The following is a 16,844-nucleotide window of genomic DNA, read 5'->3' on the forward strand; positions in this document are numbered from 1 at the left end:
GTGGGGTAGTCCCTGGCACCGTTGATTTTAAAAAGCTGTCCATCAAAATCCTGGAGGTGAATGCAGGTAGCAACCTATTTGACCTCGGTTGCAGCAATTTCTTGCTAGACACATCTCCAAAGGCAAGGGAAACAAAGGCATAAATGAATTATTGGAACTTCATTGGGATAAAACTTCTGCATAGCAAAGGAAACAATCAACAAAACTAAAAGGCAACCTACAGAATGGGAGAAGATATTTACAGATGACATATCAGATAAAGGGCTAGTATCCGAGATCTATGAAGAACTTATCAAACTCAACACCCAAACAACAAAAAATCCAGTCGAGAAGTGGGCAGAAGACATGAATAGACATTTCTCCAAAGAAGACATACAAATGACTAACAGGCATGTGAAAAGATGTACAACATCACTTGGCATCAGGGAAATACAAATCAAAACCATGATGAGATACCACCTTACCCTGGTCAGAATGGCTAAAATAACAACTCATGAAACAACAGATTTTGGAGAGGATATGGAGAAAGGGGAGCCCTCTTACACTGTTGGTGGGAATGCAAGCTGGTGCAGCCACTCTGGAAACCAGTATGGAGGTTCCTCAAAAAGTTAAAAATAGAACTACCCTATGACCCAGCAATTGCACTACTAGGTATTTATCCAAAGGCTACGATTCGAAGGGGCACATGCACCCCCATGTTTATAGCAGCAATGTCCACAATAGCCAAAATACAGAAAGAGCTGAGATGTTCATCAACAGATGAATGGATAAAGATGAAGAAGATGAAGAAGACATATATATATATATATGTGTATATATATATACATATATATATACACATACCATGGAATATACACTATATATACTTTCAATGTATACAATGGAATATAACTCAGCCATCGAAAAGAATGAAATCTTGCCATTTGCAATGACAGGGTTGGAACTAGAGGGTATTATGCTAAATGAAATAAATCAGTTAGAGAAAGACAAATATCAGATGATTTCACTCATATCTGGAATTTTTTTTAAAAGATTTATTTATTTATTTATTTGACAGAGAGAGACACAGTGAGAGAGGGAACACAAGCAGAGGGGGTGGAAGAGGGAGAAGCAGGCCTCCTGCCAAGCAGGGAGCCCGATGCGGGGCTCAATCCCAGGATCCTGGGATCATGACCTGAACCGAAGGCAGACACTTAATGACTGAGCCACACAGGCACCCCACTCATATCTGGAATTTAAGAAACAAAACTGATCAACACAGGAGAAGGGAAGGAAAAATAAGATGAAAACATAGAGGGAGATAAACCATAAGAGACACTTACCTCTAGGGAACAAACTGAGTGTTGCTGGAGGAGAAGTGGGTGGGGGATGGGGTAACTGGGTGATGGGCATTAAGGAGGGCACTTGATGTAGTGAGCACTGGGTGTTCTATGCAACTGATGAATCACTAAATTCTTTTTTTTTTTTTTTAAAGATTTTATTTATTTATTCATGAGAGAGAGAGAGAGAGGCAGAGGGAGAAGCAGGCTCCCAAGGAGCAGGGAGCCTGATGCGGGACTCGATCCCAGGACTCTGCGATCATGACCTGAGCCGAAGGCAGATGCTTAACCATCGGAGCCACCCAGGCGCCCGCATCACTAAATTCTATCCCTGAAATTAGTAATACACTATATCTTACCTTAATTGAATTCAAATAAAAACTTTTTTAAAAAAGCTGCCCGGGATTCTTAAGTGCTTCATGTTTGGGCCCACTGCCCCACTGTGACGCTTCTTAGCTCGTATTTCAAGACTCTGCTTACTTATCTGTACCCTCCTTTGGAGAGTAAGTTCCCTGAGGGAACATACATCGTACTCATCTTGGATGGACAGAAGTTGGAACATAATACAGAGTGCCCAATAAATATCTGTCAAAAGTGTGGTGAATGATGAAAAGTGACACATTTCTCTAGTGCTTACAATGAGACTGTTGTCCAGACTTTCCATGCTGAAGTCTTTGGGGTTTTCCCTGGTGTCCTCCCTCCTTCATTTGATACTTGATCCCATCTCTAGATGCCATCTGGACTTTCAGTTTAGCTTGAACTACCCAAGGCGTCCAATCAAGGCTACCTTATTTCCCCTTCCAGAATTCTGCTTCCCCTAAATTTCACCTTTATGGAAGCTGATGAGCTCATTCACATAAAGCTGAGAGCAGTTGGCAGAGTTTTAAGGACAGACAGATCTATCTATCTATCATCTATTTCTGAGTTAGGGCTGCTAATACTCTGATTACAATCATGGCACCTATGTTCATGAATGAGATGACCTCTAATAACTTTCTTTCCTGGTACTGTCTTTAGGGGTTTAGAACATATTAAGCGAGGCTTAGAATGAATGAGGTGTGTACCTTTCTTAGTATTTTCTAAAATTTGTCTCTCTTTCTGTCTCGGGTATACATATTTCAAAACATCAGGACTGCTGGCTCCACTACTTACCAAAGGGACTTCAGATTGTGTGTGTGTGTGTGAGAGAGAGAGACAGAGAGAGAGAGAGAGAACAGAAACTGTAAAGAAACAAAAGGTAGCTGAGGAACTAATTCTTTACTAGATGCTTCCAAATTCCATTATCCAATACAATCCCCACAAGTGCCCAAAGATGTAGAAATGGACATATATTCTCGGGATGTTGGACGTGGGAGACACTCCTGGCTCAACAGTACTTTAGACTTGTCCACTAACCCTTGAAACAGTATTCTGGTTATTAGCAAGTCCCCTCTGCTCACCTAGGCTTCCTGATCTATAAAATACTACTAATGAAGCCCTGCCCTGTATTCCCTGCAAAGTACCTGCGAGTTAGACAGTAAAGCACTCGGAGCCTGTGCTGGATCTCAGCTTCCCTACTTGCTGCCGGCCAAACATCAGCCCAGGGATTTAACTTCTCTCTGTCCCAGCTTCCTCCTGGGTAAAATGGGGATAACAATATTGATCCCTGCAGCAGAAGGTGATCGTAAGAGGTAAAAGAGTTCCTGTGAATAAAGTTCTTGGTGAGGGATAGATAGGCACAGAGTAACTGCTAAAATATTTGCTCTTATTATTATTACTATTAAATTAAATGGTATTAATAATGCTAACATTACTATCAGCACCATTAGAGCATGTGCATTAGATTTGTTAGCTGCCAGGGAGCAAAAGCAGAGGTTTCTGAACTACAGTTCGAGTAGGCATGCTCAGCACGCTAAAAATGGCCCAGCAGATGTGTGAAAACTGTACAGTAATCATTGGACAAACACTTCTAGAAAGCAGGGCTAGATTGGGATTGGGAAGACTGGACTTATTTCACCCTGCTCTGCCACTCATTTTCTGGGAGACACTGACAGTGACTTGCTGCCTTAAGGTCTCATCTAGCCTGGACATGTCTCTTCTCTTCCTTGCATGGCAGAGGACTTAGGGTCTAACGATTCCTGCAGGGATTAAATAAGGCAACTGAGCAGGTGCTTAGTAAATTCTAGTTCCTTCCTCTCTACTAGGTGTGTGCACAGAACACTTTTTGTAAACCAATAAAGCACCAGATGAGATGAATCTGAAAGTGTCTTTCTCATATAATATGCTTGGCTTCCCTAGATGCCATTGTGCTCATGCAGCAGAGGCAGCTGGGGTTTCCTGAATAGCTGGAAATTTGGCCATGGAGGCCACAGCAGGGCAGATGGGACACGGCAGCCATGAATTAACAAAGGCATGAATGAGCCATGCAGCTGGGAGGGCGGTAGGCGGTAGAGGATCTGGGCTCATTTGTTAACTTTACCCAAAGGCTCCAGTTCCTGTTACAGTTTTTTTCGGGCTGACCGGAATCTCCAGGGGCTGAATAACAACAATGGGCATTTTCAAAGTTCACTGACAAAGATGAATGAAATGCTCTTAGAGTCATGGCCACAAGGATGACCAGTGTTCTCATGCAACTTAGAGATGATCCAGTCTAAGTGCTCATCTCACCTCCCCAGATAAAACAAAACCAACTAGATCTGAAAGATCACATGACTCACTCAGGGTCACACCATGACTTCAGAATTTCATTCGTCTACAGTTGACTGAGCACAAGGTACAGCCCAGGTTTGGGGCTGGGTGCTTGTTAAAGGAAGCTGAGCAAACCACTCTGTTCCTCAAGAGCTGCCACAAACAAGTAGACCCAGTGATGACAAGTGCACCAAACTATCTCCCAGTGCTTCGTGCCATGCACTGCATCTGCCAGGTTGGTTGTGAACCACCTCATTTTCTTCCTCAGTGATTTGGGTGAGGCCTGGTGTGATAGATAACATGTTTGCTCTCCAATTTGCTTTCTGCCCCAGGAAGCTGACTTCTATAGATTAGGTCAAAGGACAATGGATTCAGCCAATGGGAGCCCCAGTAAGACATGAGAGGAAGGAAAGTGGTTCAAGTATTCACTAACTCTCCTGCTGAACAATCACACCGCCATTGGGCTGTATCTTTAGAAGGAAGGTCTGGATTCAGACAGTCATTCCTTCCCCTAATCCCTGCAGGTCTATGAGTGGTTACAAGCCTGGGGCCATGCCAACCTTGTGGTCTGCCCATGCCCTGCCTTCACCCCTGACATAGACCTTTTATTAAGCTGTCCTAAACTTTGCCTAATTTCAATGTGGCTTCTGTCTCCTGCCGGGACCCTTGGAGATGCAATGTGGGAAAAATCATGCTAGGATATTGGGGGACCCCTGGGGGTGATGGGAAGGAAAAAGAGAAGGACGAGAAGGAAAGTGGGAAGGGAGAACCTCTAGTTTAGAACACAGTTGAAGAGAGTAAATTAGGGGGTAGCATGGGAGGATCCACTATTAATGCATACGTATGTGTTATTAGCAGTGTTAGCAAGACCAGATCTTTTTACAGATGAGTGTTTAAGGAAAAACTAGTTTCAAATAGCTAACCTCTTCCCTTTTTCCTGATGTGCCCTGAGAATGCTTATTTTCTATTCTTGGACCATTTCTCCTTCAGTTTTTGCTGGTGTGTATCTTCCAGGTTCTGGTTTTGGTTTGAGGTAGTCGTAGGGGTCTTGCATTTTTGAGCTCATATTCCCCTGCAGGTATTTGCTACTTGGGCAGTTGGTGCTGGGAAAGGGTCTGAGGCCAGACTCTAGACTTGTTCTCCCATTTAGAGCTGAGGGGAGAGCCAAGGGCTCGGGTCCTGCTTTCCTCCTTCAGGCACTTCTGAAGCCAGGGTTTACCTCTAAACCTGAAGGAAGAGGCAGTTAGGGATGGGCTCCTAGGTGTTAACTCCTCAGCTTTGGAAGTCTGGGTAGGGAGGAACCGAGGGCTAAAAGCAGAGATAGTCACTCTGCATGTCCCCACCCCTGCAGGTCTAGGAACAATTGTCTTGTACTTCATGGATCCAGTATCTCTTATCTGAACCCTTTGAGAAGGGTGGGGATATGTTAAAAATTGTTTTCTGGATTTTAAGAAGGTGACACTGTGCATACCCTGGGTATTATGTATCACTCAGTGGGGTCAGAGACTGTACCTGTAATACAATACCTGTAACTCTTTTGCAGTAAAATGTTAATATTCAAGGGAAGTTGGATTCTCAAGGCCATAAATGGTCTCACTATAGTTCACGTAAGATATTGCAGCCCAACACGTTCAGTACAGGTCAGATTTTTCCTGCAAATGTGTTACCAAATTTTTTTTGCTTTCAGGCCTTTTCAATTTTGGCAGGGCAATGTGGAATTTTAACCTTCTATCCAGAGAGCTAAAATCCAGAGGCAGCTACTGCAAACATCTGATCTCCCTCTCCCCAAGGGAGGAGTGGCTAATGAACATACTGAACCTAAAGATAAACTCTTATTGGTGAGACCAGTGACTTATTAGCCTGATAAATACTGACAAAGAGCTCTTTTTGATAAACGTCAAGGTATTCAGATATATGCCCGACTTTTAGAGATACTTCTGCCCTTGATGAATAGGTTGTAAAGTCCAGCGAGGCCTGTACCCTTCACTGTCAGGGATACCTGGTGCTAATCCTTAAGGATCCACGTCCCACTGTGATTTTGGATGCTGTTGATTGTACATAAACAGAGCCCTGGACTTGGAGTCTTGGTGTTTGCCTCTCTTGAGCCTTTCATGCAGGGAGTGTTCATGGTCCCTGGAAGGGAAGGCCTGTTTAAAAAGATTTCATGAACTATTTTTGCTGTCTTTCCTACCAAGAGGTTATTTAATGATATCCAAATTTGATAGAATTTGGCATAAGACATGCTTTTGATATAACATAATAGCAAGATTGGTGGGGAGCAGCTAACCTTCATCCATCTCAAACTTTTTTGGGGGTTGCCCATAGCCATGGATAATAGAGAACTCGGAGTTGTTCTCAGCCAGCTTCAGTGGCTTCCCAACAGCAGAGCAGATGCTGTTCACTGGACAATCTTCCATGCTGGGCAAGCACCCTGGACAAGTCCAAGTCTAAAGCCATTCTGTTCAGTCTTCCTCCCAAGAAGGAGTTGGGGGAGACTGAGGACCTTGGTGTCCAGCCACAGAGCATAAAAGCCTGAAGGCTCAAGGGAAAGTCTGCCGGGTTTGTCCCATGAGATTACTGCTCAGTTCACACAGCCAACTCCCAGTGCGGGACAACCAGAATGCACAAGAAGGAAGCCGGTGTGGAGATATAGATGGAGAGGCAGGGCCACAGCTCTGTAGGAAAAAACACACACAGATGACATAGGAATATCAACTTGGCACAGAGCATTAAATGTGCTCATTATGTTCTGAGTGTTTGCAGACAGTATGTTCAAGGCAGAGCCCGGGCCAGTGTGTGGGACGCAAAGGCAGAGCAGGAGGCCAGGGTGCAGACTGGGATCTGGCCGACTATAGGCAGGTCTGAGACGAGTGTCCAGGTGTCCATAGGGGTTTAAAATTATAAACAAGGAACATGAGTGGTCTGTAGGGGTAGCGGTGCCCAATCCCAGAGACTGAGTCAGAAGAGCAGGGTGGATCCCAAGGGTCACCAAGTCCAAGACCTACGATGTCCAGACTCTCCTGGTGTTGCAGGAGAGTTGCTGCTGATGCACGTCTGGCTCTGTCCTGAGTTTTGGGAATCAGCCTGATGGCGGGGCCCATGGGTGTCTGTGGCTGGCTGGATTCTATGACTGCAGAAATAATATCAGATCTCTCTGTCTGCATGATTTGCTATCAACTTAGTTTCTGATAAATCACTGTCTACTACACATGTTGGAATAATATCAGGTCCTTCATTTAAAAATGAGGAAAATATCTTATGATGCAGTTGTGACTAGCCTAGCACTGACCTGGCACAGGGTAGGTACTCAGTAAACATCCATTGTCTTTCTTTGCCTCCTTTCCCTGGAGACGATGATCAACAAAGATGCATTGGACTGAATTAAATTTAGTATAACTAGCTCATCTGCCTGACAGCCTCCCTTCCTTTCTTCCTGAGAATTGCCTGCCATGTATTTATTTTCATCTGGGGTTTTAAATTCGACTGAATAAAAGGCATTGGGGGAAAGATGCTGCCCGGAGGAAACTAGAGGAGAAACCACTTGTCCACCTCAGCTGCCAAAGGAGATGAGAAGGTGGAGAAATAAAACTTCTCTATTTTCTGAAATGTACACACAGAGGAAGAAAAACAAAGTTGTGCGAAGCCTATCTGTAATAATTTTCAATCGGAGAGAGGTGCTGACCTGTAGCTCGCTAATATAATGGGAAAATTTGATTGTGCTGAATCTGGAGAGGTCCAGAAAAGCTGTGGGCAGGTGGGGATGGAGGGGAATGTGGCTTCGAGGGGCAGAGGTTGCTGTCACACAGCAGTGTGGAGGGGTGAACGACTGGACTCAGAAGTGCAGGCACAAAACATTGTCACTGTAGATTGGCTGGGTCAGTGGGACTCCCCAGAGGTGGCTCTGCAGGACTGAATCATAAAGCATGAAGGGACAGGCAGGAGGCCTCGGCCACATACAGCATCATGGCCAGGGGTCAGATGGACCCGCTTCTACTCCAACTCTGACTCTCAGGCTCCGGGCAACCCATGAGCCAACTTTCTCACCTCTCTGAACTATAATATCCTCAGCCGAAAAGTAGAGATTCTAGAGTCAGCCTCAAATTAGCTTGAGGTCAAATTTGATAAATCAAGTAAAACAGTTTATTGCCTAGAGCACATAAAAGCTCAAGGAATCTCCATTTTAGAGTTCGTTTATCAGGGGATCCTGGACTTTGTTTATCCAGAAGCCAGAAGAGAATAGGAATAAGTTGTCAATCACATTGAGTAAGGTGTGTTTCAGAGTCTCTGTTTGCCTGGCAGGCGAAGAACAGGTAAGGCTTCCTGGAGGGATTCCCTAGAGAATACGATGTTTATTGTTGGACACTTGTTGAGGTGAAGCAAGCTTTTTTCAGGCAAGGTGTATCCTCTGTACCAGGCGAAAGAGAGGAGTCTTGGCTTGCCAGCTCTGCAGGCTGCATTTACAAGCCCATCAGAAGCTAGACTTCAGGAAATTCAGCAAGGCAGCGTTATGTATCAGAAAGAGCCTGAGTGAGGGGCGCCTGGGTGGCTCAGTCATTAAGCGTCTGCCTTCAGCTCAGGTTATGATCTCAAGGGTCCTGCGATGGAGCCCCACATCGGGCTCCCTGCTCCGAGGGAGGCCTGCTTCTCCCTCTCTCACTCCCCCTGCTTGTGTTTCCTCTCTCGCTTTGTCTCTGTCAGATAAATAAATAAAATCTTAAAAAAAAAAAAAAGAAAGAAAGAAAGAGCCTGAGTATTGAGGTCAGAAAGGCAGAGGCTTGGATCTGACTCCGCATCTTTCAGTCTTAATTTAATACACATTCACGGAGCCCGGCCCAGTTCATGGTAAGGGGGGAGCAGCAGATGTGGGAGGGGGCATGCAGAAATTAACTGAAGCAGTCAATACTGTCATGATGATCACAGTCTATTGGAGAAGACGATCTCTAAGCAAAGGCATATAAAATGCTGTGGAAGTTCAGAGATGGAGGGATGCACAGGAGATTATGGGGTGTGCCAAGCCCAGCTTAAAATGCCATATCCTAGAAAGTTTCCTGAAAGGGATAATGCCTGAAAATAGTCTTAAGGGATGAAGAGGATTTGGGATTGGGGGTGGGATGATTTAAACAGTCAGAGGCTTTATCTTCTTGGAGACTCATTTCCCTGACTATGAAATAGAGATCAACGGGGTCACGGTGGGTGTGGACATTCTGGTGCTTCAGAGATTCCGTTTTGCTGAACATCAGCAGCTGTGAGTGTTAACTGAAAAAGGTTTTGATAATTTTATAAATAAAATGATATTTCAGTATGATTATATGAAGGCATTTTTTAATAATTGGTGCAGTTAAATATTTTTCCTATACTTATTATCCATTTGTGTTTTTGCTTGGTGAACTTCCTGCTCTTGCCCTTGGCACCTAAAAGCTCAAGCTTCAGACATTGTTACAAGGCATAGGACACTGATACATGATATGAACTAAAAATGGGGTGGAAGGAGGGACGCACCAGTACTCACAGCTTAGATAATGAGAAGGCTTTCACATGCTGGACCAAGACACGTAGAGCCTAGTTTCTGTAAAGCAGCTTATTGGTTCTGTTTTTCTGGAGAACTCTAATACAGGTGGATAACATTGCACTTAACTGGGGTTCAGGTTAGGGTTTTCTACTGTCAAATTGATCAAAATGGTCGTCTTTAAACACCGTTTCTTGTCTGAAGCCCTATAGAAATAGAGAGTGGGCTGGATTCAGTCCATGGACCATCGTCTGATGACCCGTGTTCTTGACACTAGAATGTAGGTGTGAGTAAAATCAAACCATTCCCTCCCTCGGTACTCTTTCATCAGGCAGCTCTCCTGCAGACACACACACAGCACAGTGTTAATATTCTCTGTTGACTTGTTGATTTCATCATCTTTTCTCATGTTTGATTCTCAGGGGCAGGGACTAGGCTCCACTCATCCTTTTATACCCTTACTGGAATGATTCCCTGCCCAAGGTGGGTGCTAAGGATTCTAAGGGAGACTACCAAAGAGGAGTTGATTTTGCATTCAGTAGGCAATGGTGAACCATCAAAATTGTTTCGTCCATTTTTGAAAGATACCATGAACAGCAAGATTTAGTACCATTTGTATGAGAGAGAATGGGGATAGTATGGGACCAGTTATCTAAAGAAAAGAGTAGTGATGGTGTAGGGATAGTGGGAGGGAGGGCGCCATGTTGATAGCTGTCATATGTGACTCTAATATTTTTGGTCTTGTGACTGGTGAGATGGTCATGTTACTTATGACAAGTATTAAGCATAAAAATGTCATAAAGGTGAGCCAGTTTGAGGGTAGAATGAAGAGTTTTAAGAAAAAATCTGATTCAAGGGGCACCTGGGTGGCTCAGTCAGGTTATACATCTATCTGACTCTTTTGGTTTTGACTTGGGTAATGATCTCAGGGTCATGGGATCGAGCCCCACATCGGGCTCCATGCTCAGGGGGAGTCCTTGAGATGTTCTCTCTCCCTCTCCCTTTGCCCCTCCCCGTGCGCTCATTCACTTGCTCTCTCTCTCTAAGTAAACAAATAAATAAATCTTAATTTTTAAAATTTTAAGTTCCAGTATAATTAACAGTGTTATATTAGTTTTAGGGGCATCATGTAGTGATTCAACAATTCCATACATCACCCGGTGCTCATCATGACAAGTGTACTCCTTAATCCTCACTGCCTGTTTTACCCAGCCCCCACCTACGTCCCCTTCTGGTAACCATCAATTTGTTCTCTATAGTGTTAAGAGTCTGTTTCTTGGTTTGTGTCTCTTTCTCTTTTTTTTCCTTTTCTCGTTTTTTTTGTTTCTTAAATGCCACATGAGTGAAATCATATGATATTTGTCTTTCTCTGACTGACTTATTTCACTTAGCATTATACTCTCTAGCTCCAACTTTGTCATTGCAAATGGCAAGATTTTATTCTTTTATGACTAAATAATATTCCATTGCACATACATACCACATCTTCTTTATCTGTTCATCTATCGCTGGACACCTGTGCTGCTTCCATAAGTTGGCTCTTGTAGATAATGCTACTATAAACATAGGGGTGCACGTATCCCTTTCAATTAGTGCTTTTGTATGTTTCTTTTCTTTCGTGTTTTTTTTTTTTTTTTTTTTTTTTTTTGGAGGGGGGTGTAAATACCCAGTGGTTCAATTACTGGATCATAGGGTAGTTCTCTTTTTAACTTTTTGAGGAACTCTTGGTGGGAATGAAAACTGGTGCAGCCACTGTGGAAAACAGTAGAACGAAGGATTGTGTTTGGATTGATTAATTAGAGTAAGCCAAAATAACTTCACCTTAATAACTGGCAACCTTTCTTTTTCAACACAATTGAGTACATCCCATGTAATGAATCTGCACATGTATTTTCTTTCATTCCAACTTACTGTCAGAAATGCTTGACTTTCACAAGCCACTGTTTTATTTTCTGGTTGGTTCCCACCTGGATGGCACAGTGGAACATCCAAATATTTGCCTCCAACAGGAAGCACCCCAACGCTGCTCCAGCCCGAGTCCCCATCTCTTTCAGAACTCCCTTTGTGTCTGCACTGCTTTCTTGGTAACAGGCTAGAAAGATCATCTGGCTAAATGCTCATTTCATAGTAGCAAACTGAGGCTTTGCTTTTTTAATTGTCTTGCCTAAAATCCCACAGGCTGTTGGTGGCAGAGCTAAGCAGAAAGATGCAAGTGTATAGATCTAGTCTTTCAAAACTTGGCCAGCCCAGTGGGCCTTCACTAAATGATGATGGTGATGGTGTTCACTTCAATGAAAATATAATGAGTAATTATTCCACGTGTCATGCACCATCACAAAGTAGGCTCCAGGCAGACAACTTTTTCATATGAGATTATATATATTTTTTAAGATGTAAAATATATATGTTGAATCACATTGTATGCAAGGAGAAGGAAAGGGGGAACTGACACTTTTAACCACCTGTTTTATATCAGACATTATGTTAAGAAAGTTACAGGCACCATTTGATTCTTACAACCACCCTGTGAATTAAATATTATTCCTATTTCCAGAAGAAGTGAATGCTTAGCGGTGGTAATGAACTTCCCCCAGGTCATACACTAGCATATAATGGGGCAAACTAAGGTCTGTCATATCCCCAAAGCCTCTCTCTTAGATCACAGCTCCTCTGAGGTATCCCTCAGGGGCTAAGTAATAACCCTTCCTCTCAGGAGTCCGACAGAGGTCTTGAGAGAGGAATTGCTGGCTCTGGCAGGTTCTCGTTTTGTTTCTGAGGCCTGTACCAACTCCTGCAGGTTTCTCACACTCCCCTTTGAGGGTATGAAACTGCTGTTGCTTCTGTTGGTCTATAGCAAATGCAGGCTTCCTTATAACTGGGCTGGTGCCCCCCAAGACTTTAAAAACTTTCTTCTTCTGCAGGGACTTAAAGTTCAAACTGGAAGGTTTGTGTCAGCATCTGCCATCTTTCAAAGGCTCTATGCCTGTTTGTGACACCACAGCTCTACACAAATGTTGAGGAGGGGTGGTCCTTCATCGAGGCTCCCCCTTTGCCACGATGCCCTCAGCAGTGGCTTGTGTTGAAGCCCTACTATGCCTCCTCCTCCGAGCTGAGGAAGTTGGGAGATTTTTCAGTATCCCTGGCTTTTGAGGTAAGAAAATGACTCTCAGCAAGGGCAACCCATTACTGTTCCCTATTCAAACGTTCTTCCCCATGATGTCCATTCTGGGTCACCTTCTCCCTGGTACATCCCAAGTGCCTTATTTGGGTTCTGCAGCTTATATAGGGGTTTTTCAAAGAACCTCAGGCATAAATATTTTTGCCAGAAAAGAGGAAATTATTTAATGAGTGTGAAATTAGTGTATAAATGGTGGGGGATTGAGTTGCTATTGCTCTTGAGGACCAGGACCCTGGTCATTTACATTCCTCCCCAGATGTTGCTCTATAACACTTGACCGATGGATTAAATCAGAGGCTTCTAACGTAATTTTGGAAGGGGGCTGGTAGGTGAAATGAGAAATGGTGAATTCTTACAGAAGAACAGGATTGTCCCAGGAAAGAGGCACTGCCTACTCCGGCATTCAGACTATAAATACCAGTGGGCATTTGATTGCCAAGACTTGTGGTCACCGTTGGCAGTATGATGCATGAGACCCCAAACTGCAACAAATGGGAAGAATATCGCAGCTTGCTTGGTCACCTGCAGTTGATAGTGGGGCAAGAGGCAACCTGGGGTGTGGGGATGCTGAGGGAAGAGACATAGGAGTTACCTATTGAAACTGGGAGGGGCTCTATTTGCTTTTCTTCTACAACAATAGAAATTGACCCAAGAATGACATCATGAACATCAGAGCCAAATTGGAAGGCATCAGAAAAAATACCCAATTTGTTTATTTGCCAGTAGTGATTCAGTGAGTCTTCAGGTTTCCAAGAAGTGACTTGGGAATACTTGTAGGGTTGAGGGAATACAGGCAGAGGGGCCTTCAAGTCCCACCGTTGTCAATTGAGCAAGCAGTCACTATTGTGCTTCTGGTCTCTAGTGGACACTGAGATATTGATCATGAGACATCATGGGACTGGGAAATATGCACCCAGAGCCACTCTTTATAAGCTGGATATAGTCAGGCCCACCCAATCATAAGTTCGGGTGGGCACATCAGCGATCCACCATTCTATGGAGATGGTACAATCGGGATCAAGACTGAACAGCTCCAGAGAGCAAAAGGAAGTTCCTAGAGACGTGGCCCAGATCCCAATAACCTGTTCTATTGTAAGAACACTTATACCTTAAGCTCACATCTATAGCTTCATTTATGCGTGGTTCCCTGCAACTAACTGATAGAAGAGAGAACTATTCTGGCCTGGTTTGTGGATGGGTCAGCTATGTATGTTTGTGTCATTTGAAAATGGGCATTGTGGATGATTTGTAAGACACCTTGAAAAAGAATAGTGAGGAGACCAGGCTGCATACAGCACATCAAATGGACATGGGGGAAAATGTGGCCCAAGTTACAGGACTGTGAGGAGTCCCAGCCAAGGAGAATGGTTTGGCTGGTTGATCAGAGGCCAAAAAGGAGCATGATTTGACTCTCAGAGACAAGGACCTTCGGGAAAGAAGCAGGTGATGAATCTATGGGTGTAGGCACACTGCTGTTTCTTTGTCCACCAGGCTTCACACACCACAAAGGAGACACTCAAACAATAGGAAGGCAAGACTCTTCCTAGATGTCAGCTCTGTCTTCTGTCCTCAGCTAGCCCAGCACCTGGTGCCTGCAGAATGAGTCTTAGGACTGCTATGCATGGACCCAACAGCATGGGCTCCCTCTCACCAAGGCCGATCTGGGTTTCGTTGCTGACAAATCTGACCTGTCAACTGCAGAGACCAACACCAAGCTCGTGCTTATGGCACAGTTCCACACGGAGACCACCAGCCACTGGTGGGACCTCACTTCCATCGGAGTCCTCATACTCTGCAAAGAGTAGTGATTTGTCATTCCTGGAACTGACAGGTGTTTACCTTCTCTGCCTCTGTGTTTCTGACATTTACAGAGGCCTACACAATTTGTCTCCATCCATGAGGCCCATCTAATGTCATGGAGGTGCCCAATGGGCACATGATCGTTGTAATCAATGGCCATAGTATCCTGTTCTTTGCCCAGATTAGGCCAAACTAATGAGATGAGGGAACAACTTACTAGCACTCACCTAGTGCCCCCTTGGAGCAGGCACCCCACCTCTTGCTTTGCTTTCTTCCAGGATGCAGAATAAGGACAAAAGCTGTCTGAGCCTAATGACGATTCCTTCACAGTGATACCAATCTGCAGGGCGATGTGATTTGCTCTATCCATTCCAAGCAGTCTATGGGAAAGGATTGATCAAAAGGCATTTGGAATGATCCAGGGTGAGGGTTTGATACTCATTTGCAATAGCAACTCTGTCCTTGGCTATGGAAACCCGAAATAGTTTATTTATTTATTTATTTATTTTTTTGGGGGGGTTTATGGTTTTATTAACACAAATATGATGTGCACAACAAGCTGTCTATTCATTTTCTTCGCTGCACAGCCTGGCGTTGGGATTGGTGACTCTGATTGCCAGCTGGGCTGCTCTTTCCACAATAGCTTTGCGGTTCTTGGAGGAGACATTGTGAGCAATCTCTGCACAGTAAGATTTGTTGCACATCAGCAGCACTTCAAGCTCCCTAACGTTGTGGACTAGGAACTTCCAGAAGCCACTGGGCAATATGTGCTTTGTTTTCTTGTTGCTCCCGTAACCAATGTTGGGCATCAAGATCTGGCCCTTGAATCTTCTGCGCACCCTATTGTCAATGCCTCTGGGTTTCCGCCAGTTGCGCTTAATTTTGACATAGCGGTCTGACTGGTGCCGGATGAACTTCTTGGTCCTCTTTTTAATGACCTTGGGCTTCACCAGAGGTCTGAGGGCAGCCATGATGCCCAGTAACAGATGGCGGCCACCTCCACAGGCAGCGCCGAGGAAGAGAGCCCGAAATAGTTTATTTTATCATTTTTTTCTCTTTTCCACACACACATATGTGTAGTCTATACAAAGAGCACTTCTATTGTGAAAGATGATGTGCCAATGGTCATAACTTTGATAAATTGTGAAATGTCTCTCCCACTCTTCCTCCGTTCTCGCACACCACCCTCCACCTCTCTGTTTTTGCCAGCCCACACGCTTGTGCCTAAGGAATTGCTCAGTGAGGGGGGCGACTTTAATGTATTTGGGCAGGCATGTATCTGCCAGTGGAAAATTAGGTGCTGGTACTTTGTTTTGATGCACAGCAGTAAAAGCTGGAGGCTGCGTGTGATGTAGCAGGAGGCAAAGAGGAGGCCATGTGCTCTTCTAGAGGGGCCTCACGTCTGGAAATGAGGAGGCTCATCCCGTGGTCATGGGAAGTCTCCTCAGTCCTTCCAGAAATATTTTTCCTAATCTGCACAGCAGGAGATTCGGCTGGCATGATCTCTGAGGTCCCTTTGAGCCCTCACTTCCTTTGATCCTGGAGTAACAGAGAGTGTCTCTACCTCCTCCCCACACTCCAGCTTTATATCCATCACTTACTGTATAAAAAGCGTCTGAAGCTTTCCAATGAATACAGTGCAGTTCTGGGCACCATGCAAAGAGAGGTAGTGGGGAGCGAACAACCATTTGCACGGAAATGCAATATCTGTATCCATTATTTTATTTACTCCACACAACAGCTTATAAGGTAGGCAGCTGCCCTCAGGCTCCGGATATGGCCGGTGTCACCAGCTTGGGGCAAAAACACTGATACTTCTTAAATTCTTTGAGTTATTGCTCTAGGATCTATTTACCCTGATTTGCAGGAAAATTGGTGTCTTCCTCTTGAGGGCCCCCTCCCCCTGCCATGCCTTCATTTGCTAAATGTTCTAAAATTCACAAAGCACGTTTCATTTTGTCTTCACCACATCCCTGTTGATGTGCCCAAGGAAGAAGCCTTTAATTTTTTTTCTTTCATTGAAATGTAGACATTTTGGGGTCACAGATAACATTTGCTTCCTGCAATTGGGGAACATCAATTATCTTTTGGAGAATTAGTGCTGATTCATTTTACATAGCAGTAAAACCTACCACCTCTTAGTCTACTGAACTGAGCATTTGGATTTTTGATGCAATTTGAGTGTACTTTTCTCCTGTGTGGGCCCTTGAAGGGTTACTTCTCCTAAATCTGGATTTCTGCTGAACTCTTGGTGCTCTCAACAAGTGCTAATTAAGATCAAACAACTCACTCCTCAAGAAATGCCAGCAAGAGCAACTGTCCTGTCCCAGGCACTCAGGCTCCATCCTGTGGGTGGAAGGAAGAGCAGGGTGTT

At 44.3% G+C, this 16,844-nt stretch overlaps 1 protein-coding gene across 1 annotated transcript; it reads right to left on the reverse strand.

Annotated features, from left to right (window-relative positions):
- Nucleotides 1–14,995: 14,995 nt before the first annotated feature.
- Nucleotides 14,996–15,489, reverse strand: LOC112823701 (large ribosomal subunit protein eL32-like). The gene has a single exon (XM_073893241.1). It carries the CDS (start codon nt 15,439–15,441, stop codon nt 15,034–15,036), a length of 408 nt encoding a protein of 135 aa, XP_073749342.1. The 5' UTR covers nt 15,442–15,489; the 3' UTR covers nt 14,996–15,033.
- Between the last annotated feature and the right edge of the window lie 1,355 nt (nt 15,490–16,844).

Source organism: Callorhinus ursinus, unplaced genomic scaffold (genome assembly GCF_003265705.2).
Source record: "Callorhinus ursinus isolate GAN/ISIS: 27379988/994484 unplaced genomic scaffold, GSC_fseal_2.0 scaffold5, whole genome shotgun sequence".
NCBI classification, from domain to species: Eukaryota; Metazoa; Chordata; class Mammalia; order Carnivora; family Otariidae; genus Callorhinus; species Callorhinus ursinus.

Excerpts from the sequence above, each read along its gene's own strand:
- LOC112823701 (XM_073893241.1), bottom strand. The coding sequence starts at position 15,441 with ATGGCTGCCCTCAGACCTCTGGTGAAGCCCAAGGTCATTAAAAAGAGG.